This window comes from Rhamphochromis longiceps, linkage group LG3 (assembly GCF_057381845.1).
Source record: "Rhamphochromis longiceps isolate RC_006_pf linkage group LG3, R_longiceps_female_GT1.1, whole genome shotgun sequence".
Lineage (NCBI taxonomy): Eukaryota > Metazoa > Chordata > Actinopteri > Cichliformes > Cichlidae > Rhamphochromis > Rhamphochromis longiceps.
The window spans coordinates 16,801,657-16,825,955 of record NC_140559.1 but is presented as its reverse complement, the minus strand read 5'-3'; the positions used below and the strand labels follow the sequence as shown (position 1 = coordinate 16,825,955).

Genomic DNA, 24,299 nt, shown 5'->3' with positions numbered 1-24,299 from the left:
GACGTATTCAGAGTTGTGTATCTAAATACAGGATTCACTCGCACATCAAAACAGGAAACTCAGTGTTTTAGAGTCTCCACTCTAACAAACTCCAACACATCCCATTCACTCGTGCTAGAATTCAGTCACCTTTCATTAATCTAAAAACCAATCAAATAATTTGCATATCGGCTATTAAACCACTAAGTTGACAGGACAACAGAAATGCATGTTCAAAATGTTATCACTAAAAGACAATTTCCCTCATACAGTAAATTTAGTAGTAAACTTGTGCTGCATCAATCAAGCAGGAAGATTCTCCCAATTTACTATATTAACACTAAATTTATTATCTGATCACTAGTTGGTCAAACCAGGATCTTTTTTCCCACAAAAGTTTAAATTGTTGTCCTGCAACCTAGAGAGTCAATTTTTTGCATTGGATAAATTCAGCATTTGATAACAAGTGTCTGCTAAATTGACACTATTTTAACACTGATGAAAGATAACAAGCTAATTTTCATTGCATGTGTGTTTGTTATTAGGCAGGTTTAATGCATGTCTGTGGAGCTGCATATCCAACAGAGCATGTTCTCTGCCTTTCCTACACACTTCTCTACTATTATTTGATCACTTCTTAACTAATGTGCTATGAGTCCACTGGTTTTTGCATCACACGAGGTGACTTGGACAAGATGATAAACAGACTCACACGCTTAAGATGTTGTCTAATCTTCATAAGCTCTCTTGTGTTTGTGTTAGTAGGGTTAATGCATGTTGTGCTTGTGTGTGTGATTTTGTATATGTTTCTATTTTTGCAGTGTTTCAGACTCCTTCACAATTTTCCAACTTAAGCAGTCAGTTTTGTTTTTCCCAGGTTTGCTAACCCAAATTTTGATTTCCCACATTAAATAATTCCTATGTGTTCTCACCTAGTCTTCTCACTCTGTTGTCCTCTCACTCTGTTGTCCTCTCCCACTTCAACAGTCCAACAGCCGGCAGTTCTCCTTCAGCTTTGTCCTGTATTCCACTGTCTCTTCTTGCCATTTTACTCCACAGGTGGCAAATGTCAAACTCCAACTGTTCAGTTCTCCTCAAATGTTTTCTTCACATGCACAGTGAAGTCACAGCCTGTTGTAAACACAGTGCCATCCATCCGATCAGTCAGGATGATGGGTTTGCTCTTCTTCTCTGATGCTGTTTGTCCACATTGCTGCTGCTTTGCTGGGACTCTTTGCTCAGGACTTGCTGCTGTCTCTTTATCATGTTATTGCTTTGGAGCTGCATTCCTTGTCTTCAGGGAGGGGTGAGAGCTTGCTTGCTTGTGAGGTTGAGAGACACATGGCGCTGTAAATAAGTCAGCCAGAAACTTGGCCTGCATGTTTCCAATGATGTTAAACTATAACTTTCTTCCGACTGCTGCATGTGGAAAATTGATTCAGGTCTGCTTTTCACCTGAAAGTGACAAACTAACAAACTAAGACATTTTCATTATTATCATCGCTGCACACATCTCTCTCTCTGTTTTTGTGAACAATCCTTTCTTAAAAGCAAAAAATAAAATCGTGGTTGTTTTTGGCTGATCAACACAAAACCTTTTCCCTATGATTTATTTTTCATCTACAATATAAATTCTTCCTCTTTTTCATTTGCATAAATAAATCACATGGCCGATGATACCATGGTGATCCATAAATATAATCACCAGTTTATTAAATTATTTTTAACCCAACAAAACAAATAAACAAAAACATGATGCTGATGCTACACACACACACGAGTCAAGGTGCAGGAAAACTGCTCACGGGAACGCTGCACACTCTCTGTTTCCCCCTCTTTGAGTAGTTCCCAGACAGCTCTTGATCTGATAATGTGTAGCTTGCTCATCAGCTCAGAAAAAAAACTGCAACGCAACATCACACAGTAGTTGCATGCTCTGCCCACAGCGGCAAAGTCTTACACTTTCATATTCAATACAGCTTCTCCATCATGTACTTTTAGATGTTTCATACAGGGTTGAGCATATTAGTTGTTTTCACAGGTGTGCTCCATATCTCAACAATGGCTCATAACAAGACGACAGTCTTTCACACAGGTCAAGTGCCTCTATGCACTTCATTAGTTTAAATATTTACCTATATCACTTCACCTTACATGTCATTGTACTGAATTTAAGCAACCACAAGCTTAATGTAGATTACTTTTAACAACTATCCACCTCAATTACGTCTATGGTCTGGCACACAGGCTGTTGTCGATCAGGGCAAGCTAAAGAGTTAACATTTTGTGTCAGCTGCCAGGAGCAAAGTCCAGCACAAACGTCTGTCTCCCTCCAACTCACTCTTGGTTGCTTAGAAACCCATGATAACAACAACAGTCGGTGTCACAGACCACGTGTTCTGCTCCGCACACACTCACACAACAACAACAACAAAAACGACGACGACAACAATGACAACAACACAAAATAGGCCTACTCCGGACTCACACCGGACCGCTCGGGACCCTGACCCAGTTGTGGGACGCTCACCCACTCGCGCGACAAAACCCAATGAAGGGACGCTCGGGACACACACCCAGGGCGATTTCAAAACCGGACACTCACCGGACGCTTGGGACCCTTGGGCGATTTAACCAAAACCTCTTTTTCGGGACACAAACCCAGTTATCGCTCCACAAAGCAGCGAACTTCTCAACGCCTCACAAAATGGCGGAGACTGCACAACGACACGGTTATAGAGTCGGCCTCTTTAAACTTACTTGGCGTTGCTTAGCGTGTAATATCAGCTTCGAATCCCGCCGATCGGCATTCATCGAGGAGAAAGATAGACCGCGAATCCACAGGAACTTCCTGGCTGACGTCAGTCTTTCAGCGTGTCCCTCCTCCCCTCGGTGAATGCGATTCCAGGGCTCCGGCTCTCGAAGGACCAATTAATGATAGGTTTGTAGCTTGAACCCATCCGCTGGAACGTTGAAGACAATATAATTACACTGCAAAGCAAGACACAAGTAGCCAAGCTTCTTCATGTTTCTCGTGCACGGGAGAGAACCGGACAGGCACCGTTCCTTCGCTTGACCCCAGTTGCTCTCGTCCGTTCTCCCGTACCACTGTTCTTTTATTGAGGTTACATGAATATGCATAAGTTCATTAACATATGACATCTACATACACACAAAGAGTACCTTGCCTGTGTGTGTGTGTGTGTGTGTGTGTGTGTGTGTGTGTGTGTGTGTGTGTGTGTGTGTGTGTGTGTGTGTGTGGACTGCTGATCAAAGGGTCAAACATCCTTGGTCAGGAAGAGGGTAGCCTCCCCCTCACCCTAGATGGTTCATCCTAGATAACACGGTGAGGAAGTCCTGCAGTTCATCTAAACAAAGAGCACTTAGACTAGAACAGACGCAACTACGTTAATCCTACCATAAAACAATAAGACACGGTATGACCTCTCATGCTCCCAAAGTGCTGTCTAATACACACAAAGTTTGCAGACTATCAAGGATCAAAACCTCTACCAATCTACAACTAATTACAAAACTCTAAGCATATATAAGTAAATATTTCTAAGCATAAATGACAATCAACAATACAAATCTAACACACAGTAATGACTTTTTCAAATACTTACAGATCAGAAGCTTTGTAGGGAAGCTTTTTCCATCTTTTCCAGGTCGGCCCCCAGACTCTGCCTTAGATAACTTATTTCAGTTTGATCCACTCAAGAAAGGACTAATAACAAAAATTCACAACGCTTTGTCACAACTGGATGGAACTGTCACACTTGACTATCTGAAAGAGGCCTGGCAGCGTGACCTTGGTACGAGAATTACAGACAATCAATGGAAAAAAGCCCAGGAAAATGTACACTCTTCCTCTGTTTGCATTCGTCATGGACTCTTACAGTTTAAAGTGCTACATAGACTCCATTTATCAAAGTTGAAACTGTCAAAAATGTTCCCCAACGTAAACTCGTCCTGCAAAAGATGTAAACAGCAACCTGCTTCACTGGCACATATGTTTTGGACTTGTCCCTGTATAACAACATATTGGAATAATGTCTTTCATATCTTGTCTAAAATTCTAAAAAAAACACTTAAGCCAGACCCAATCTGTGCTTTATTTGGAGTGAAGCCGGTTGTTGTAGACCTATCAGCCACCCAAAATAATGTGATACGTTTTGTGACGCTGCTGGCACGCCGTTTGATTCTATTAAACTGGAAACAAAAGGTGCTTCCTACCATATCAGCGTTAATACAAGATGTATTGAGACACTTGCAGCTGGAAAGAATTAAACTCCTACTAAAGGGGAGGTTGGAGGAATTCCATTCAACCTGGCAACCTTTTATAGATTTCTTCAATACTGTACAGATATAAATGGTCACTGAGCCTTATTGGTAGTTCGATAAATAGCATCCTCTGTCCAACGTTGTTTGTTGTTGCCTTTTTTGTTGTTGTTGTTGTTGTTTTGTTTTTACTTTGTTTTTTCCTATTGTATATATGCAATCATTTATATTTGAATCTTAGTAGCCTTTATGATAAAGAACACTGGAAAACCAAATAAAGAGATTTGAGAAAAAATAAATAAATAAATATTGAAATATCTTTTGAATTAGTTAAATGTCAGAATAAAGAGAGACAGAGCTATTTTTATCACTTTCATCATATTTAGGAGTACATGTACACTAAGTTTATTGTTAATTAATAAGAAAACTGCAGACGATTCGATTCTGAGCTGAAGAAGCTTCTGATAGGTTTGTAGAGTCCATGTGAGTAAATCGGTGGCACAGCTGTGGATGCATATAAGGCAAAACACAGAGCCTGTTTCTTTGACATGGGAACATCAAGAGATGTCAACCAAAACACCAGGAAAAGAACTGTGGAGCTCCATAAGTGTGGCTCAAGTTTTGAATACAATTTGGTGCCATTTACAATTAAGAAATACAGATAGTTTCTCTCTTTACTCTTAAAGTTAACAAATATTGTTATTGATAAATAATATATTTATCAATCTAAAAAAATAAACATTTAGTCTGATTTGATGTTACAATTAAAAGGTGTTTGTTTTTATCTGAAGAGTTTGTAAATATCTGGTTTCAACTGTATATTTGATGATTGTCAGCACAAAGAGGGAGAGAGAGGAACAGAACAGAGATGAACAAGAGCAGGTGAGACACACATGTTAGTCAAATGGTTGTTTACCAAAAGTATCACCGTATCATAGGTACTCATGTTTCTTTTTAGGTTTGCTTTTTTTCAAATTCTGTATTTATTAAGTTATGCAGGCTTGTTTGCACAACAAGGCTAAATAATTATATAAAATTTTCCATCCATCCATCTTCATCCGCTTTATCCGAGGCCGGGTCGCGGGGGCAGCAGCCTAAGCAAAGAGGCCCAGACCTCCCTCTCCCCAGCCACCTCCTCCAGCTTATCCGGGGGAACACCAAGGCGTTCCCAGGCCAGCTGAGAGATATAATCTCTCCAGCGTGTCCTGGGTCTGCCCCAGGGCCTCCTCCCGGTGGGACATGCCTGGAACACCTCACCCAGGAGGCGCCCAGGGGGCATCCTTGTCAGATGCCCGAACCACCTCAGCTGGCTCCTTTCGATGTGGAGCAGCAGCTGCTCTACTCTGAGCCCCTCCCGGATGGCCGAACTTCTCACCCTATCTCTAAGAGAGAGGCCAGCCACCCTTCGGAGGAAGCTCATTTCTGCCGCTTGTATCCGCGATCTCGTTCTTTCGGTCACTACCCACAGCTCGTGGCCATAGGTGAGGGTAGGGACGTAGATCGACCGGTAAATTGAGAGCTTCGCTTTTACACTCAGCTCCCTCTTCACCACGACGGACCGGTGCAGCGTCCGCATTACTGCAGCTGCAGCCCCAATCCGTCTGTCGATCTCTGGCTCCCTTCTCCCATCACTCGCGAACAAGACCCCGAGATACTTGAACTCCTCCACTTGGGGCAGGAACTCATCCCCAACCCGGAGTGGGCACTCCACCCTTTTCCAGCTGAGAACCATGGCCTCAGATTTGGAGGTGCTGATCCTCATTCCCGCTGCTTCACACTCGGCTGCGAACCGTTCCAGTGCGAGCTGGAGGCCCTCACCCGATGAAGCCAACAGAACCACATCATCTGCAAAAATCAGAGATGAGATTCTGAGGCCACCAAAGTGAAAGCCCTCCGCCACTTGGCTGCGCCTAGAAATCCTGTCCATAAAAATTATGAACAGAACCGGAGACAAAGGGCAGCTAGTCGAACCTCGGATATAAAATTTTCTGAATCTAAATATTGTACTTTGGTAGAATTAAAAAATAAGTGTAGTGCAGGTCTATGATGATTTTTAGTTCTACTATCATCTAGTTCTGATTCTGGTTCTGTCTTGGTTAAGTCCTCAGTAGTCCTGGTTTTGAACTGTTGTAGTCCTGTTTTAATTCTGGATCAGTTCTGGGTCTGGTTGAATTGAGGTTTAGTCCTCGTGTCTTGATACAGCCCCGACCTTGTTCTGCCTTGCTGCTTAATTAAAAAACTAGTTTAAGGTGTCCTGCACATGTGATATATATTTTTCCCGATATGAAGTCATTCTTTTTTGAACAAAACTCAAAACAGAGCCAATTAATCATTCAGTCATTTCTAACCCCCCCCCCCCCAAAAAAAAAAAAAAACCCCAAAACAAACAAAAAACAAACAAAAAAAACAAAACCCACATGCATACTACCCTTTAGGGCTAAGCCCCGGGCGTTTCAAATGTCTGGCTCCGCCTCTGGTCTATGCCAAACCAGAATTTTAAACTGCTTTTCCAATTCGCCTCTCAAAATTTCTGATTCACAGTTAAGAGTGTGGCATGTGCACATGACATGTTTTCACCATTTGTAAGCCAGAAGAGTGACTGCTCGTGAAGCCTGGTTGTTGCACAATACTAGTACTCTTACTGCTACTACTTCTTGTTCTACTAGTACAGCTACTGCTACTGCACAAGCACCTCAGAGGGACATATGCAACAAGGCTTGGAGGTCAGACACATAGGGCCTGCAGGGTGGGGATCCAGGTGCTACATGGTGTTGCAGCTGATAAAGCCATAAACTATGCCCATTTTGTTGAAGTGATCACCAGTTTGCTGGGTTTTTTAGAGACACAGAGTGAGAGCGATCATGTTCTACATTACTGTTTTTTAATGGATTTTCAGAGCTGTTGATTTATGAAGCAGTCTTCATGGAAACATGTCAAGTCTGTTTTTGGGATTGAGTGTTAAATTGTCACAGTTTTAATAAAACCTGCATTTTCCTGCAATGATACTGGAGAGCAAAGAAAAGTTAGACGATGTTTATCCAGCTCTTCCAAAATGTACCTCACAAACATCTGCTGGATCCTGAATTCAACATTCTAGGGCCTATGAACAGGTTAACACTGAATGTTCTACGAATACTGGCCCAAAGGTAAAAGGTGAGAATTCCTCCGGTAAAATCTTTTCTTTTTAAATTGTAAGAGCCTTCAGGCACTATGGCAACAGGAATGCAAATATTAAAATGTGAAGAAAAGCTTGAAAATAACATTTTCACCCACAAGCACAAAACCAAGAGCCCTAACATGTGATTAGTTTTGACTTGCTGCTATAACTAAAACATGGTGCAGCTGTTGTGTTGTTTAAGAATGGAGAACGCATTTTTCAGCGTGGGAGCGTCAGGCCTCACATTTCGGAACAGCTTCTAATGGAGCCTCACTGCGTCTAGAGACTGGAGAACAGGTGTTTTTATGTCTCTGGGTTAGTTTTAAAATATATGACAATCATTTTCACCATTCCACCTTCAGTGGTCATCTTCTTTTTACCATGTAAAAAGGGAAACACTTGTCTCTGTCCACAGTCAAAGATAAAGAGCAGCTGTACCTGGGCCTCCTTGTTCTGATGGTTGTTTGTCCATAACGGACGTCTTCAGTTCTCACTGCTGAGTAGATCACAGCTGAATCAGTCTCTGTACAATAAACACATTAAAATTACTGCAACAGTGCTGTGATATTATTACACTACAGCGATGGAGACATTTCATTCTGTTCTTTTAAGCTTATTAAAAGCATTAAATTGTGTCTTTTTATAAATAGCAGCAACTTTTCACAGTTTTTATTTTTTAATCTTAACACCTCTGCAAAACAGTGAGAACAAAGAAATCAGGATGTTTCTGAGAAAAAGAAGAAGGGCGGCCACAGAGCTGCAGACTGATGCACTTTTACCACAGAGCATGAAGGAAACATGCATGACCAGTGTTATCAGCCAAACCCAAACACACTGCAGCAAGAAGCTCCATCAGTGTCACACTAACTCGAGTCAAAAAGAAGCAGCACAAGTTTAAAAGAATAAAAAGTCACTGATGGATATAAAGGACATTTTATCTGTTCAGTCTCTTCATATGTCTCATGTTCACATGTTCCATATCTTAACTGTGTGTAGCAACAACAGATAACACACATGTGTGGGCCTCATCTGAGCTCTGACACATGTAGCTCAGTGATAGCACTGTCTCTCTCTGCCTCTCTGTCTACATGGCTGTGGACAAAAATATAAACACTGAGGCTTCAAAATGCAGCATCTACAACACTGTCACTCTGCCTCCACCATGGAGACAGTCTCCATGGTGATGAGTACAATTGGCAGCTGAAACTGTTGTGAACTTCTCCATGAGTCATATTTCCTGTTTCAGAGCTGCTGATTGGCTCTTTGGGCCCTTTACCTTCAGGAGGTCATGGACGAAGCACTGAAGTCGTTTGTCACGTAAAAAATATTTTTAGTTTATAATAATTTGATAAATAATAAAATATTAATAAAAACTGGAGGTTTTTTTAGAACTTAGATTTTAAGCTATTTATGCCTTTTTTGCTGCTCTTTTTTAAACTTATTCCCTTTAAACTGTATTTATTCTTTTTAAAATATATTGGTTATTGCACTGTAGAGGCTGCTGAGGAACAGTATTTCGTTTCAGGCTGTGTAACACGAAATGACAATAACCAATAAAGTCTTGAGAGCTGCCATCATTGTTCCAGCAGGAGGCAGTTGTTGTGAATTTTAGCACTACGGTTAGCATTTACAGGATATTGTTTTGTAGTGATATTATACAGGAAAACTGTTACTCAATAAGGCCCATTTACTAGTTGTCTTTCTCTTTCTATGTAACCCAAGAATTAATGTGTAAGAATCACAGGCTGGTACCTCAAGGTTGAAAACACCACAGAGATCACTTCCTTACTCCCATCCTCCCTTCTTTATCTCTTAGAAAAGAGCTTGTTAAAGGCCAGGTGGTTTGTTTCAGACTTCACTAATGAAAGAACTCTGTATTCTATGTCTAGGAGTGTATTTTTGCTGGGATGATCATAAATTGTAGCTGAACTGATAAACTACACAAAGTATACTTCTTTGCTCAGAGGGCAGGAAGACGTTTCCTTATTTGGTCTGTACCGGTTTGAACTGAGGATCTGCTGACACATGAACCTTTTTCCTCTATATAAACTGTTGTATGATAACATTAGACTGAAGATTCTGTGACTTAACAAGGCTCTTTATGTTAACCGTTATTTTCTCTTGCCTTGTCAACTCAAGATTTATGGTGTGAAAGTAGATGCTAAGGTTGGAGGGAAAACACCAACAAATCACTCTTTTGCCTATCACTCCCTTGCAGAAGATGTTTATGTTAAGACCATCTGGGTGTGTCAGAACTCAGGATGTAGGAGACCTCTGTATAAGATTTATAGGACTTGAGAATGCATCTGTAGAACAAAGGATTCCAACTGTCGAAGAACACAGCCCCACCCAGTGGGCAGGGTCTGAAACTGAAACTTGTTGTCTGCCTATAAAACTGCTGCACAAAAGAATAAACTTAAAAAAAGCTTGAGAATATTTTAATTTTGTTATAGGTTAAAGGATGAACTCTGATGATGAAAGCCTCAGAGAAACCCAGAATGGAGTTTCTTACAGCAGTAAAACACCAAACTGCACCTGTTGTGCTGAAAAGTTGTGAGCATGTGCAGTAACCCAGTAAGTTACCTGAATATCTCTCTCTCTCTCACACACACACACACACACACACACACACACACACACACACACACACACACACACACACACACACACACACACACACACAGTACTGATACTAATGACTCGCTCTCAGATCTATTTGGGTTTAATGTCAGGGTATATTTGTGGATGAAAGTTTTGGTAGGACACATGATGTGGACAGTCTGGTAATCCCAGAATATTTTAATGTAAGAAAACTCCAGACAGCTCTGGAGAAAGTTTCAGAGTAAAAGCCCTGGAGTGTTTTACATGTTATTCTGTTGGATTAAATCTGACGGAGCTGATTCATAAACACTTCACTGCCAGGTATCAGGTGACCTGCAGAGACTGATCCTACAAACACTCAGAAACAGAGTAAACCAAACTGCACCACAGTGATCAGACGAAACCTTCCTGACATGAACACAGCTCCTCAGTAAAAACTGTGAACCAGCAGAGAGACTACACCCAGCACCATACACCACCTCTCTGACACAGTACACCCTCGGGCAGGTGGTGTCCCCATAAACAGCCTGAGAAGCTCTGATTATTTACTATGTTCAAACAAACTGAGTGTCCACAAACGTCTGAGCTCACAGTGAGAGCTGCTGGCACAGTTTGGAGATGTTCTGCCCCCTGCTGGACACACAGAGCTACAACATGAGGATCAGAGGAGGCTGGTGCTGCTTCACCTTTAGACACAAGAAGGAGGTCAAAAAATGTAGAAACAGAGATTGTTTTTAAACCTGTAAAGGGGGAAATCCTGAAGAACCAATCCACAGCCAGAAAAGAAGTCTAACTCTGTGCTGCTCCAATCAGGAATCAGCTCTGTTACTGTGTGAGTGTGTAAAGTCACAGAGTAGCTGGTTTCAAATGTATCTATAAAGTTTATTTACATTTTATTTAGGCTTCAAAAAACAGTCCAAGTTTATTTCTTTGGACTTTGTTCACTTAGCGCCACCTGGAGGACAGTCAGCTCCCTGCAGCAGCTCTGGAGGACTGTTAACTGATGAAGAGCTCGGACTGCACAGCCTGCTTCATCACCGACTTCTTTAAATAAACATGACCACGATCAGTCGCAGCACCTCAGACAAACGTTTGTTACACAGCAGCCGCCTTCACACCGACTGAGCTCCATCACAGCTTCAGAGCTCAGCTTACTAAAGTCAAAGTTTATTTCCTCTCAGGTTTCTTACTTTCAGTAAAGTTTCACTGTTAGAGCCCTGACCAGCATCCTGCAGCATCTGGAGCAGCTGTGTGGTGCTGTCATGGCAATAAGGATCCAAATCTGTGGGGATGTTTCCAGCAGGGGTTATAACCTGCAGCCAGCAAGGTGTGCCTAATAAAGTGGCCGTGTTTATGTCCCAGTGCAGCAGCATCAGAAAACGGTGGTTTACATCTCTGTTACAGGAAACCTGAAGAGTTAAAACACAAGAGAAGAAAATCTAAACGTTACACAAAGAACAAAAAAGAAGTAAACTTCATAAAAACTTCACAAATGATGCTTTAAATGAAAAATAAATCCCTGTAAATAATTCAACAGGTCACATGTTAGAACCACCTTAACTAAACTCTGTAGCCGCTCACTGTGGTTTGTCCCAGCAGCTCTTAGGAAACAAACTGCTAACTTCAGTGTCAGCACACACTGTTAGTAAACTATGCAACACTGGATTCAGGTTTCAGTTGTGTTAAGTTGTGAAGTTGTGATGAAAGTCTTCTTACTGACACAGGTAGGATGGTCAGGCGTCCTCTGTTCCTTCACCGTTCATGAACTGTCACTTATAAAATGCTGCCAAACATCAACTACACTCAATAACTAAACGTGTGCAGGTTAAAGTGATGGACGCCCAGATCTGCACTCCAAATACAAACAGACTAAAGGTGTTTCCTCCAGAAACAAAGACAATATTTACAAAGGTCTCACAGGTAAATTGTGAGCGATCACAGCAGCATCTCATCCTGACTAACAGCTTTTAGATGCAGGGAGAGCGTCGTGGTTCAGAGGTGGTTCAGCAGATGATGAAGGCCTTTCTGTTGCATTGTGTAGTGCTGTGGAGGCCATGATGGTCGACTGGGTCTGCTTCTACTGAACTCACAAACACTTCTGAGGTATTTACACCTGAAGCCTCATTGAATGTGAGTCAGAAACAAACGGCTCAGCTGTGATTAATGGATGTTTCCCTGCATTTCTATTTTCACACAGTTTATTTCTTACAGCAGGAAAACTGAACAGAATGTATGTAAGAGGTCAGAGTGAGGATGACGTCACTTAATACAGGAAATACATGTTTGTCTGTTTTGATGATGAAGGACTTCTTCAGCTCTGTAAACAGCTACACTTGAGAGGACAGAGGTGATTTCATGGATCAATAACAATGTGTTTATCAGCTTTCATCATCACAGTGCAGACATGACGTCAGATCTATCAGAGTGAAGGCCGTCTCTCTGATGACGTCACAGAGCAGAGTCCTTCTGTCCAATAAAGGATCTCAGATCAGCTGCTGCCATCTTGTGGCCACAGTTGGTTACTGTCTCTGAAAGTTGTCTCATGTTTCCTGTTGTCCTGCTAACAAAGGCTGGAGCTCATCATGCTGAGAGGGCAGCAGCATTTTGTGGCTCTTCACACATGTTCATTATATTCTGATGATCCTGGATGGAGACAAACTACAGATAAGTGTGTTCAGCCCAACTAGTTTATCTCATTACAGCAGTTTGATGTTTCCCTTTGAATCCCCCTGAAGATCCTGACAGTGAAGCACGTACATAATACTCCAGCCTTTCAACTCTGAGCTTATTTAGTTCTATTAATACACTGAAATCTCATTTGTGTCATGAAGAAAGTCTTTAATCAAACAGAATTCAAAGATCAGAAACATTTCATATATGGAGTTAAACATGAATCATTGTTTCAACAACATATTTATTGTTGTCATAAACAGACAAGAAGACAACAACAAACTGCTCCTCCCATTCAACACATGTCAGTCCATATCCCAGCAAACTAAATCATCTCCATTTACACATCAAATAGAAACATGAATCACTTGTAATGATTAGAAACTTGATAGAATTTCAAATCTAGTTTGGGGAGTCATTCAGTGAGAAACAGTGAAATGATTTTCCATGTGAAAAGGTGGACAGCAGAAACAGAAAGAAACAGTGAAACTAAAAGAGAAACAAAGAGCTTTGGAACAACGAGGCAGCAGGAGGACAGCTGCAGTTTAACAGCTTCAACTCACTGACAGGAAACAACATTAGAAACATCATCATCCTCAACTCATCTGCTGCACTGACACTGACACCTTCAACGGACACACCTTCAGTTTACCATCACCAGTGCCAATGTATGGAAACATCCTGTGAGTGAAAGTGTGTGTGAAGGTGTGTATGTGTGTGTTAGTATCAGGATCAGAGAACGACAGCTTTCCTCTGTTCCAGTCCAGATTCACTCTGATCCTCTGGAGCTTCTTCTCTACTGAGAGATCAGTGACAGCTGATGGTGAGAGTGCTGAGTATTTACCTTTATAGAACTGTATTCTCCATAATCCAGACCGTATGCTTCCCTTCCTCTGCACAGACTCTGCTAACACACCCAGTGCCCACCATGTACTGTCTCCAACTTCAACATCCCAGCTGTGAGTCCCTGAGTTAAAGCCCTCAGAGCCCAGGACAGAGCAGTAATAATCAAACCTCTCTGGATTATCAGGAAGCTGCTGCTTCTCTCCTCCTCGTCTCACACTGGTCAGATCTTCAGACAGGATGAGTTTTGGATTTGCAGTGTTTGGGTCCAGAATGAGAGGAGTGTAGGAGACCATGTCCTTCATCTTGTTCCAGATGTTGAAGGTCAGGTTGCCCAGGTGTTTGGCCTGGTCTATCAGAGCTCCTGAGGGCAGCTGTGGATCATCCAGCAGGGGGCAGCACTGGACTCTTTCCACTGCAGCCTTGTAGTTGTGCAGGAATGAGACGTCTTCAGCTCTCAGCTCCTCCTCTGTGGCTCTGACTGTGTCTGAAAGAGCTGCTATCTCTCTGCTCAGAGCCTCCATCTTCTCCTTCATCATCCCACTCTTCTGCTCCTCTTCCTCCCTCAGTGCAGCCAGCCTGGCCTCCTCTTCCTCTGCTAGAAACTGGTGAAGCTTCTTAAACTGCTCCTTAATCTGCCTCTCTGTGTGTCGGGCCTGGACCTTAATGTGTTCTGCTGTTTGATCAAACTTCACTTGAACTTCTTCACAAACCTTTAACTTCTTCTTTAAGGGCTCCAGAGTTTCCTGAAGTTCCTTCTTGTGTTGTTGTGCAGCTTCATCGATGGGTCTGAATCTGTGATTAGTGTGATTTTCTGAGGCACAGCAGACGACACACACTGGCTGCTGATGGTCCAGACAGAAGAGTTTGAGTTTCTCAGAGTGCAGACTGCAGAGAGCCTCTGAAGCTCTCTGATCTCTCTCCTGTAAGAACGACTCACACAGGTTCTTTAAAGCTCGGTTTAAAGGTGGATCATAAACTGATATTTCCTTACAAACTGGACACTCGTGTGTTGGTCTCTCTCTCCACCATCTCTTCAGACAGTCTTTACAGAAGCTGTGGCTACATGACAGAATAACAGGATCTCTGAAGACCTCCTGACAGACCGGACAGCAGAGATCCTCCTCTGATCTGGAAGCCATTGAGTCTGTGAGTGAAGCTGAAAACAGCAGACAGGAAGTACAGTCAGTCCTGGCTCCCCTCCCTCCTCTACCACCTTCACTGAAACTTCCTTTGAGTCGTGTTTTTGCTCAAACTCACATTCAGTGTGTGGAGCGTCAGCAGCTTGAAGCAGCAGTGTTGGAGTTTTCCACTTTTCTCTCCTGTAGCTGGACTCACTCAGAGGAAGCTGCTAGTTTGGTCTGAGCTCAGTCTGATCGTCTGTGCGTCTCTCTGCACTGAGGACGAAGAACTTCCTGTTTCCTGGTTTGTCACATTTGAGTGACGTGAGGGGAGGAGAAAATGTTGCTGTTTGACTTTTAACTAAGGTGTGTTTCAATCCTGCCTGCAGCTCAAAAGCTGTAAAACAGGTTTTGTGTCTTTTCACCTCCACAGGTCACAACATGAAACCTGTTGTGAAGTTTATAAAATAAAGTGTCACTCGGTGGTGCAGCTGTTTGTCAGCTTCTATTTTAGACTTTGTTCTGGTTCTTGTTCAGGTTCCCAGCAGTGGGAGTGTAATGCAGTCACACACACACAGGTGGTGTTAAGGTGGATTCACTTAGTTACAGACAGTGGTGTTATTTCCTGTAACTAAGGGTGTGTTTCACTCCAAAGTTCCGACATTAACCTGCCAGAAGCTGTAAAAGTTACTAATAAAGAGCTTTTATCTCATTTCACGTTGTCCACAATCTCCTCGTGATTACCTCTGGAAAGCCCCGTGGCACAGCTCTCCATCCAGTGCAGCTTTATGGTCATTGCTGTGGTTCCAGAATCTTCTCATGATGACCAGTAGGTCCCCAAACAGCATGACCTTTGACCTCAACCCCTGCCTGGGCTGTCAGCTATGGTCCCTACTTCTCGCTGGGTCTCTGAAGATTTCTCAGGAGATTCCACCCTTGGGATCATTTCTTCCAGCAATGCTCTGCTGCACCTGCATCTCCTCACTAGAGGAAAAACTTCTATTTGGAAAACATGTCAACCATCATCAAACCAAAATTTCCTTTCAGTTCAGTGAACTTCACTTATCAAAAAATATAATTATTTATTATTTATTAATTATATTATTCGTTTATCACATTTTCACTTTCACTTATTGGCCATCAAAGTGTTTATTATCTTTACCCAAATGATTGGAGCAGAACTTAAAATCTATAAGCTGTAAAAACTTTATATTTGAAGACTGAAAGAGACCCAGGAAGTGGTCACAGGACGAGGGTGACAGACTGTCTGAAGCAGTTAGAACAAGACAAGGCTGTTGGACCAGGTGTGCTTGCTTTTGAAACTGTGTCTTAATTCCACCTGTTTCACATACAAGGGTCAGTTCTACAGGCAGGAACGTGGGTGTGCCGTGGGCTCCCCAGTTTCACCCATTGTGGGCAACTTGTATATGGAAGACGTGGGAAAGAGGGCTTTGCTATCCTACCCTGAAACACCACCAAGTCATTGGTTCAGGTATGTGGATGACACCTGGGTGAACACACAAACCTCCATCTCTGGTTTCTTTGACTGGAGGTTGTTGAGGATTTGATGCTTTCACAACACTGTATGTGATGTCACTGGTGATGTCATCTTCTCCATCTGCTGAAATGAGTTAAAGTAAACACTTTTATGATTTAAGAATCTAAATGGACCAAATTATGATGACAGAATGGAAACAAAATACCACAATGAATAAGAATGAATATGTACAAACCTTCAAGTTTCCTGTGAACACATCGTCTCACCAGCAGAACCAGTAACACCAGTAGAATCACAACATAGACTACATATAAGTAAATCTTATAAGGCTTACATGATTTACTCATGAAAGTGGCCACTTTCTCATTACTGTCATATATTGTTTTAGTAAGTAATTCAAAGAACTGTTTAGACGGAGCCAAAGTTCAGTAGAGATAGTTGTGATTGGGAAAGCTCAGAGATATTAAAAGAAGCACTGAGGCTCCATCCCCACCAGAGATGTGACACGCCTCGTCCCTTCGCTAGAATCTGTAGCGAGGGATTGGTTCACCAGAGACCTCGCTCCTGGCTGCTGCCCAGCACACATTGCACCCTGAAGATTCTTGTTTGTTTGCAAAGAAAATTAATATCACTCTCTCTGTCCAAATGCTGTACGTCCACGATTTTAGCTACTTTGTTAGGCTACTTTACTTTTCTAAGGCTTAAGTAAATTCAGGAGTGATCCCCAACAATGTCAGAGTAAGAATCTGCTTAGATACCATATTACTAAGATTTTCAGGGCCGAGTACAATAACCTCAGTTTTATCTGAATTAAGAAGCAGAAAGTTAGCGGCCATCCAGGTCTTTATATCTTTAAGACATGTGTGTTATCTAGCTAACATGTAGTGAGTCGTTTAATCTTTAAATGACATTTGTAGAATTTGCACACTTCCTCTCACCCACCAGTGAAAGGAGAGGGAAGGGAGAGAATCCTGTGCATACACAGAAATGAAGAGCTGGCAGAATTCAATTCAATTCAATTTTATTTATATAGCGCCAAATCATAACAAAAGTTGCCTCAAGGCGCTTCATAGATACAGAGAAATACCCAACAATCATATGGCTCCCTATGAGCAAGCACTTTGGCGACAGTGGGAAGGAAAAACTCCCTTTTAACAGGAAGAAACCTCTGGCAGAACCAGGCTCAGGGCAGAAAGTGGACCCTCGAACAAATGCTCATCCTCTGAAAAGGTCTGCAAATGTTTTCACTGTCAGTAGCAGTAGTTTCCACTGAACCAAATAATCCTAAAAATGTTTTTAAACCTTAAACCTATGAAGGCTGCAGGCCACAACGTGCTGGTCAAGCAACAAAGTTGTTCTTCATATTACTAAAATGTTGGAGCTTGTGCCTCTTCAGATGTTTGCTCTTCTTACTTGCAAATAGCCGAGGGGAAATGCCCGAAACCTCAGTCCTGATTCCACAGCTTTATTACATCAGCCTGGTAGAAAATAATTTTTCACTATCAAATCAGGCCACCAGGGGGCGGAGCGGTCCCAGAAGTTCAGTCGTGAGTGATATCTAACCTCTCTTCTTCCTCACAGCTCTGATGTCTCTGAGGGAGATGTTGTGACTGTAATCTGTGAGGAGGACCAAAGCGTTTCTGATTGGACTGTGAGGAGAAACACAAGCAAACTGCAGAGGGCTGAGTGTGGAGATGGGCGGGGACAACAGCAACGTGATCAATCATGTTCAATCAGTACGCTGGTGCCTCACGACACCGGAGTTTACTGGTGTGAGTCCAGTAATGGTGCCATCAGTAACCTGGTTAATATCACAGTCACTGGTAAGCTGATCACTCTCACTTTACTTCTTATTGCATCCACAAATTGAGCTGAACATGCAGGTACATAGATTCTGTGCTGTTCTTCACTGATCACCTGCCTGACTGACAGAGTAATGAAGGACTTCCCTCCCTCGGTGCTTCTTAATGTGTGAGGATATTCTCCATTACTGAGTTAAGACTTCCTTATTTAGATCTAAGCTCTGGATTATCTTGCACGTCTTGTGGCTCCCAAATGTCTCTTAAGTTATTATCCTCTGTAGCCTCATACTTTAGCTTTACTTGGCAAATGTGAATGCTTTGTGTGCTGACAAACCCTTTTGCATGTAGTGTTTTTATGAAAAGCCTTATAATTGCCTAATTTTGTGTTTTTGTTCTGTTACAAAAGCAGGCATTCTTACTGTTGTTTAATATTTTACTCAAACCTTTAAGTTTAATTCAGCACAAAAAGCCCCACTGTAAACAAATCCACAGAACAGAACCAAACTCAGCAGCCAAACAGTTTGTCCTCAGTGCAGGTCGACATTCAGAAAAACCAGCTGCCTCAGCTTGGATGGGCTGATGTGGTTTCTCCTTAGTATCTGCCCAGTTTTTGAGAAGACCCTCCAAAGGAACAGATGTTGCCACAATGCACAGTCTCCCATACACATATACATCAATGACCTCCTGACCCAGTATGAACCTTCCAGATCCCTCAGGTCATCTGGATCCAGTTTTTATCAGTTCCCAGAGTCAGAACCAGACACGGAGAAGCTGCATTCATCTTTTATGCTCCTTATATCTGGAACAAACTCCCAGAAAGCCTCAGATCAGCTGAAGCACTCAGTTTATTTAAATCCAGGTTGAAGACTCACCTGTTCTCAGCTGCATTTGAATAAAGCACCAAATCCACACTTTTAAGCTTAAATTTCAAAACTTATATTTTAACTACTGATTTTATCTATTGTTCTGATTTTATCTACAGTTTTTTTAAATCATGCTTTTTATTGTTTTTGTTTTTTAATGTCTCTGTAAAGCACTTTGAATCACCTTGTTGTTGAATTGTGCTATATAAATGAACTTATATAAATAAACTTGCCTCGCCGCTTTCAGCCACATTTACAAAAACGCTCCTCCTGTTCTGATTTTTCTGATAATAATCAGAAAGTGCTGAACTCCTCTGAGCTGTTACAGGAACAGATGTTGGCAGATGTGTCAGTGACAGAGTTACAGTTAGAGAGGTCAGTGAGCAGGATTTCTATCAGGATTCATGTCAGATTTATTATAAGGATGTCTGTTGGTTCACACTCACGGCTGCTTTGGACTGATTCCAGCTCAAAGAGCATCAACATGTTTTCATGTTTCCATCATGATGAGGAGCAGAAACTCTGAGGATTCTCCTGAACTGACTACAGTAAGTCATCCACAGCTTCTGCTTTATATTCTACATATTATTCAGTAAATAATAGATAATTACTGATAATCAGACACTTTCAGAGGGACAAAAGTAAAAAAAAAAAATCTGTAGTTAAGAAGTACAGATACTCAAGCTGTACAAATACTCCGGTAATAGCTGAAGAACTCATTAAACTTCTTTACAGAAGTAAAAGTGAAAACTACAGGCTCTGAAAAGTACTCAGGTCCTACCGTAGTACTCAGTAAAAGGTAGTCTGGGTTTAAAGTGGATGTGGCAGGTAGAGGAACTCTACGACTGAGTGCAGCAGGGATAAAGAAATAAGTCAGAATCATTTGTTTTGTGAGCTCCAGCTGTTTCCAGGCTGTGATCAGCTGATCTACAAGCAGACGTGAGCCATCAGCGCTCGTGTAACACAGTACAGTACAGAGCTGTCAGAATGAATCACCCAAGTTTAGTCTCACACTCTTTATCCAGGTTGTTGGCAATTATTAATTTATCGCCCTTCAGTGTCACACCAACACAGTGTCAACACAGCAAAGTGAATGTGCCACACACTCCATGTGTCATCTACTCATCACCATCTGAAACTATAACCTTCATGGGCCAATCACAGAGGACGAGACAGACGAAGTAAAACTAGACACAGGAAGTAGGACTCACTGGTTCTCCATAAAGAACAGAGATTTGCTCTCTGTGGCTCCAACACAACTGACTTTTGACTTTTTATTCATTAGGACAAGTTCATTTCAATTCACTGACAGCTTGTCTCTACACGTCTACCTGTTGCATTGGAAACGGGTTCATTTCCTATAACTGTGACACCTTGTTTTACCTGTTAAACAGGACAGCAAAGTGAAACAAGAGTCAGTTGGTTCAGCTGTTTGGCACAGAGGTCAGTTCAGCCACAGATTTACATTTTTAGCATTTTTTTTCTTTTTTAATCGCTCACTTTAAAAAAAAAAGCTCACCTAAAGTAGTTCCTTTTGAACCTACAGAGAAAGCAGATCGATTAAACCAGCCTCACAGTTTTTATCTTCATGTGGATTTTTTTTCCATCCTGATGATCAGAAGAGTGTTTGAGGATTTAACAGATCTGTTAAGAACAACGGTAAGTGTTTGTTGCCTTTTTCTAAAATCATTTTCAGTCTTTTAGGTAAAACGTTTCAGTTTTCTTGGTTAACGTTTGGTTAACATCAACCCACAAAAATATTTGAACAGAAACTCCAAAAACGAGTGAAACTAAATTTAAAATATAATTTCATTTTCAGTGGATGTTAACCATGAAAAGCCTGAAAGATCATTGGTAGAAAATTAAAATTATATTGGTCGAACATATCAGACTTTCAAAGCATCTTCAAAGTGTTGAGTTTAAACGAGCAGCTGAACAACAGATCAGCTCTAACCCTCAGGGACATTCAGATTTATTTAAACCTTTAATCTGATCTGATGTGTTCAGGTTTAAACTCGGGTTCAGTTATTCAGTGAAAACACCAACAGACTCAGACATTTAGAACAAACTAAGAGTCAGATCAGCAGAAACAGAGAACACGGACATGTCTGCTGTAACTGCGTCACTCTGCTCCACGCTGATGTTTATCCTGTTCGTCTCTGCAGGTGAGATTTAACTCTGAGATAAAACAGGAAGTTTTGGCTGCACAGTAAAAATATTTCCCTGAGACTTATTTTCATATTATTTCAGTTTTTCTGTTTGTGACGATGAAACAAGAATCAAACTGCCGTCAGAAACAAAACGTTCTTGTGCTTCAGCGACTGAAACACAAACTGTTCCTACATGACGACACATGAGAGGTTCTGATTTTGTTCTGTGGAGATCGTTCAACAACTGAACACTAAAACTTTTCTACTTCGCCTCGTTTGTTGTGATGCACTCATTTCTGCGCATCCTCAGTCCAACCTACCAAACGTCACTCTAACGCCACGTCCTCACGAGACACGGAAGAGTTTGAACCGCAGCTTCAGCTTTATTTAACCCTTAAATTTAATCTGATGTGTTCAGGTTTAAACTCAGGTTCAGTTATTGAGTGAAAACACCAACAGACTCAGACATTTAGAACAAACTAAGAGTCAGATCAGCAGAAACAGAGAACATGGACATGTCTGCTGTAACTGCGTCACTCTGCTCCACGCTGATGTTTGTCCTGTTCGTCTCTGCAGGTGAGATTTAACTGATAGAAACTAAACTGAGTTTATTTCTGAGATAAAGAGTCTCAGTCTGGTTTACATGCTGATTATATTTCTCTAAGAAGTAGTTTATTACTCATTCAGTGTTGCGATCGACACAAAGCTGGGTGGAGTCTGTGTGTTGGTGCAGTTTGCAGCACAGAGACAAAGAAGTGTAATGTGTGTGTCAGTGTGATGTGTTGTAGTGTCAGGAGTCAGGATGCAGCTACAAAGCTTCTTGTTCAGTGTATACAAACAGCTGTAGCTCCATAAAGGCAGCATGCAGAGACTCACAGTGTCTTATAATGAGAGGCTGCTTTCTCTCACACATTATGTTCACTTATTATCAGCACATGTTGTTGTTTGTGGAACAGAGTTATTGTAGTTTTTTCTCATTAGTTTGAGTTTTTATTCCATTTGGACTTTTTGTGTTTAGTTCAGTTTAGTTTCCAGATGATTTTCTTCTTTTTCAGGTTTGATTATTTATTGCTTGAAGAGTTTTAATAGTTTTATTCTTTTTTCATTCTTACTGTTTGGAGGTTTGTGTCAGAGGCCAGATTCAGGAGCATCAGTACAGCTGTTACAATAAAAAGCAGTGACTCAGTCTGACAGACATCCAGAGTCTCAATGAACTCGTCCATCAACAACATTTTATCAAACTAACAGATTCTAAAATCAAAGATTTGTTTTTCAGATGATGTTTTTCATCCGTCTCAGTCTTTGCTCATGAACTTTGTCTCCAAACGTCTCAGCCTGAGCTTCCCTCTGATGAACTCGTTCATAATCTCGTCCATTCTGCTCTCAATGAAAATCTGAACATGTTCAGCTCGGCCTCCTGTCTTTGTGTCAGAGTCTCCAAAGCAAACATGACAGCAGCTCACTGCCATCTTCAAACCTTCCCTTTCACTCTTGCTGCTGTCCTTCTGTCACAAATCAGCCCTGATGAAGATGCTCGGGATCAGGTGAGGAGGAGGAGAAGACTCGCTGTGGTGACGCCTGAAGGGACACAAGAAGAAACACAATCAAAGATCATCATCTAATAACAGAAGACAATCTTTTATTGTGTGTTTCTGATTGGCTGCTGTAGAAGTGAACACTTTGACCTTTAACCTCTCTGCTCTGTGCTGTTTCCTCTTTCAGACCAGAAAACCATCACAGCTGAGTCTGGACAGGACGTCACTCTGACATGTCGAGCTGCAAACAACAACATCATTATTTTAGAGTGGAGCAGAGCTGACCTGGGAGATGAATATGTGTTTTTGTACCGGGACGGTCACTTTGTTCCAGCCAACCAGCATCCATCTTTTAAGAACCGGGTGGATCTGCAGGACAGACAGATGAAGGATGGAGACGTGTCTTTGATTCTGAAGGATGTGAACACTGCTGATAGTGGAACATATGAGTGTCGTGTCTTCATGGAAGAAACACGCTCATGGAAGTTCATCAGCAGCATCCACCTTCATGTTGTTCCTCCAGGTGAGTGAGTAGAGTTGAGTGTGTGTGTGATCAGAGGTGAAGCTGCTTCCTGGTTGTTGATGTTTGTTTCTAAAGATGTTGTTGATGAGACTTTGTAGAAAGCAGCTGGTCTGAGTGATGTGATCAGAGTGCAGTAGATAATGTCTGACAGCAGTTTGAAGAGGAAATGGATTCTGTTCTGTTCTTCACTCATCACCTACCTGACACCTCACACCTGTTTCTCACCTGCAGGTCTGACAGGAGGACAAGAGAAGGATGAAGACAAAGAGAAGGAGGATGGATCTGTTGGACTGATTGTTGGTCTGTCAGTTTCTGCTCTGCTTCTTGTTGCTGTTGTTGGTTTTTTGATCTACAGAAAACATAAACAACAGCAGAGAGTGGAAACAAACCAGCCTCCTGTTTAAGTGCAGCAGGTTTAAAATGTCTCAGAGGTTTTTCCAGCTTTGAGTCTGCCGCTGCTGTTCAGAGTTCTGGGTGTTGTCAGTGTTTAAAATCCTGCAGAAACAGATGAACTGAGCACAGACAGCAGGCCCACAGCACTGTAGGTTTATTTCAGTTTTATCTTTAATGGCTGCTTCTGTTTTTGCTGACAGCTCATCTCAGTGGACGAGTTTCATCTTTAAAAACAGTCTTTACATTTCATAGTAACTGGAACATCCAGAGGGCTGTGACTACAAATCAACTTCAACACAGTCAGGCTTTCTTTGTGTTAGCTGGCTCAACTAAACCTGAAACTGCAGTCAGAGACAGCAGGTATCACCGTGGTGATTATCACCTTTCTCTGCTTCAGGCTCTGAGCACGCTCAGATGAAAAGGAGCGTTTCATGTACCATGTGACTTTTCTTCTACACAAAATGGTCCCTGTGAGCGCCACCCAGTCCAATCAGAGACGTTACTCACTGATAACTTCACTAATGTCTCCACTACATGAATACAGGTACATTGTAACAGTGTGATGTGCAGTTTAGCTTCACTCAGTGGCTTCAGCAAGTTACAGTTTAACAAGCTGCACATATGAAACATTTCCTCCAGCAGAGAATCGACATCACAGTGAAAACGTGGCTCTAACAGCTGATTTAAAAACAAAACTCTGAACATGAAATGCTCCTGACCAGGTGATCTTTCACCATCAGTTACCATGGTGATTTAGCCTCTTTCTGACACAGAAAGCTCTGACTTTGAGTGTGACACAGCTCACTGAGACATTTTGTTGTGCACGCCTACTTTTAACTCTTCAAACAAATGAAATCAACACTTGAACATTTTTCACTTTGAT

General features: G+C 41.8%; 3 protein-coding genes across 3 annotated transcripts in view; 1 reads left to right on the top strand and 2 right to left on the bottom strand.

Moving 5' to 3' along the window:
* The window catches only part of LOC146673192 (butyrophilin-like protein 2), a 93,307-nt gene extending 70,076 nt beyond the window's left edge, over positions 1-23,231 (top strand). Inside the window, exons 2-3 of the mRNA XM_085402057.1 lie at positions 21,396-21,541; positions 22,688-23,231. Coding sequence (XP_085258183.1) covers positions 21,475-21,541; positions 22,688-23,031 — 411 coding nt within the window. The 5' untranslated portion in view covers positions 21,396-21,474 and the 3' untranslated portion in view covers positions 23,032-23,231. The remainder of the gene's footprint in view (positions 1-21,395; positions 21,542-22,687) is intronic.
* LOC146673191 (polymeric immunoglobulin receptor-like) overlaps positions 1-24,299 on the bottom strand; it is a 94,329-nt gene that overhangs the window by 54,423 nt on the left and 15,607 nt on the right. The window lies entirely within an intron of this gene.
* Positions 13,102-14,673, bottom strand: LOC146673193 (E3 ubiquitin-protein ligase TRIM39-like). Its single transcript, XM_085401768.1, has 2 exons — positions 14,638-14,673; positions 13,102-14,454 (listed from the first exon to the last, which is right to left on the bottom strand). Exons 1-2 carry the CDS (start codon positions 14,671-14,673, stop codon positions 13,285-13,287), a joined length of 1,206 nt encoding a protein of 401 aa, XP_085257894.1. The 3' UTR covers positions 13,102-13,284.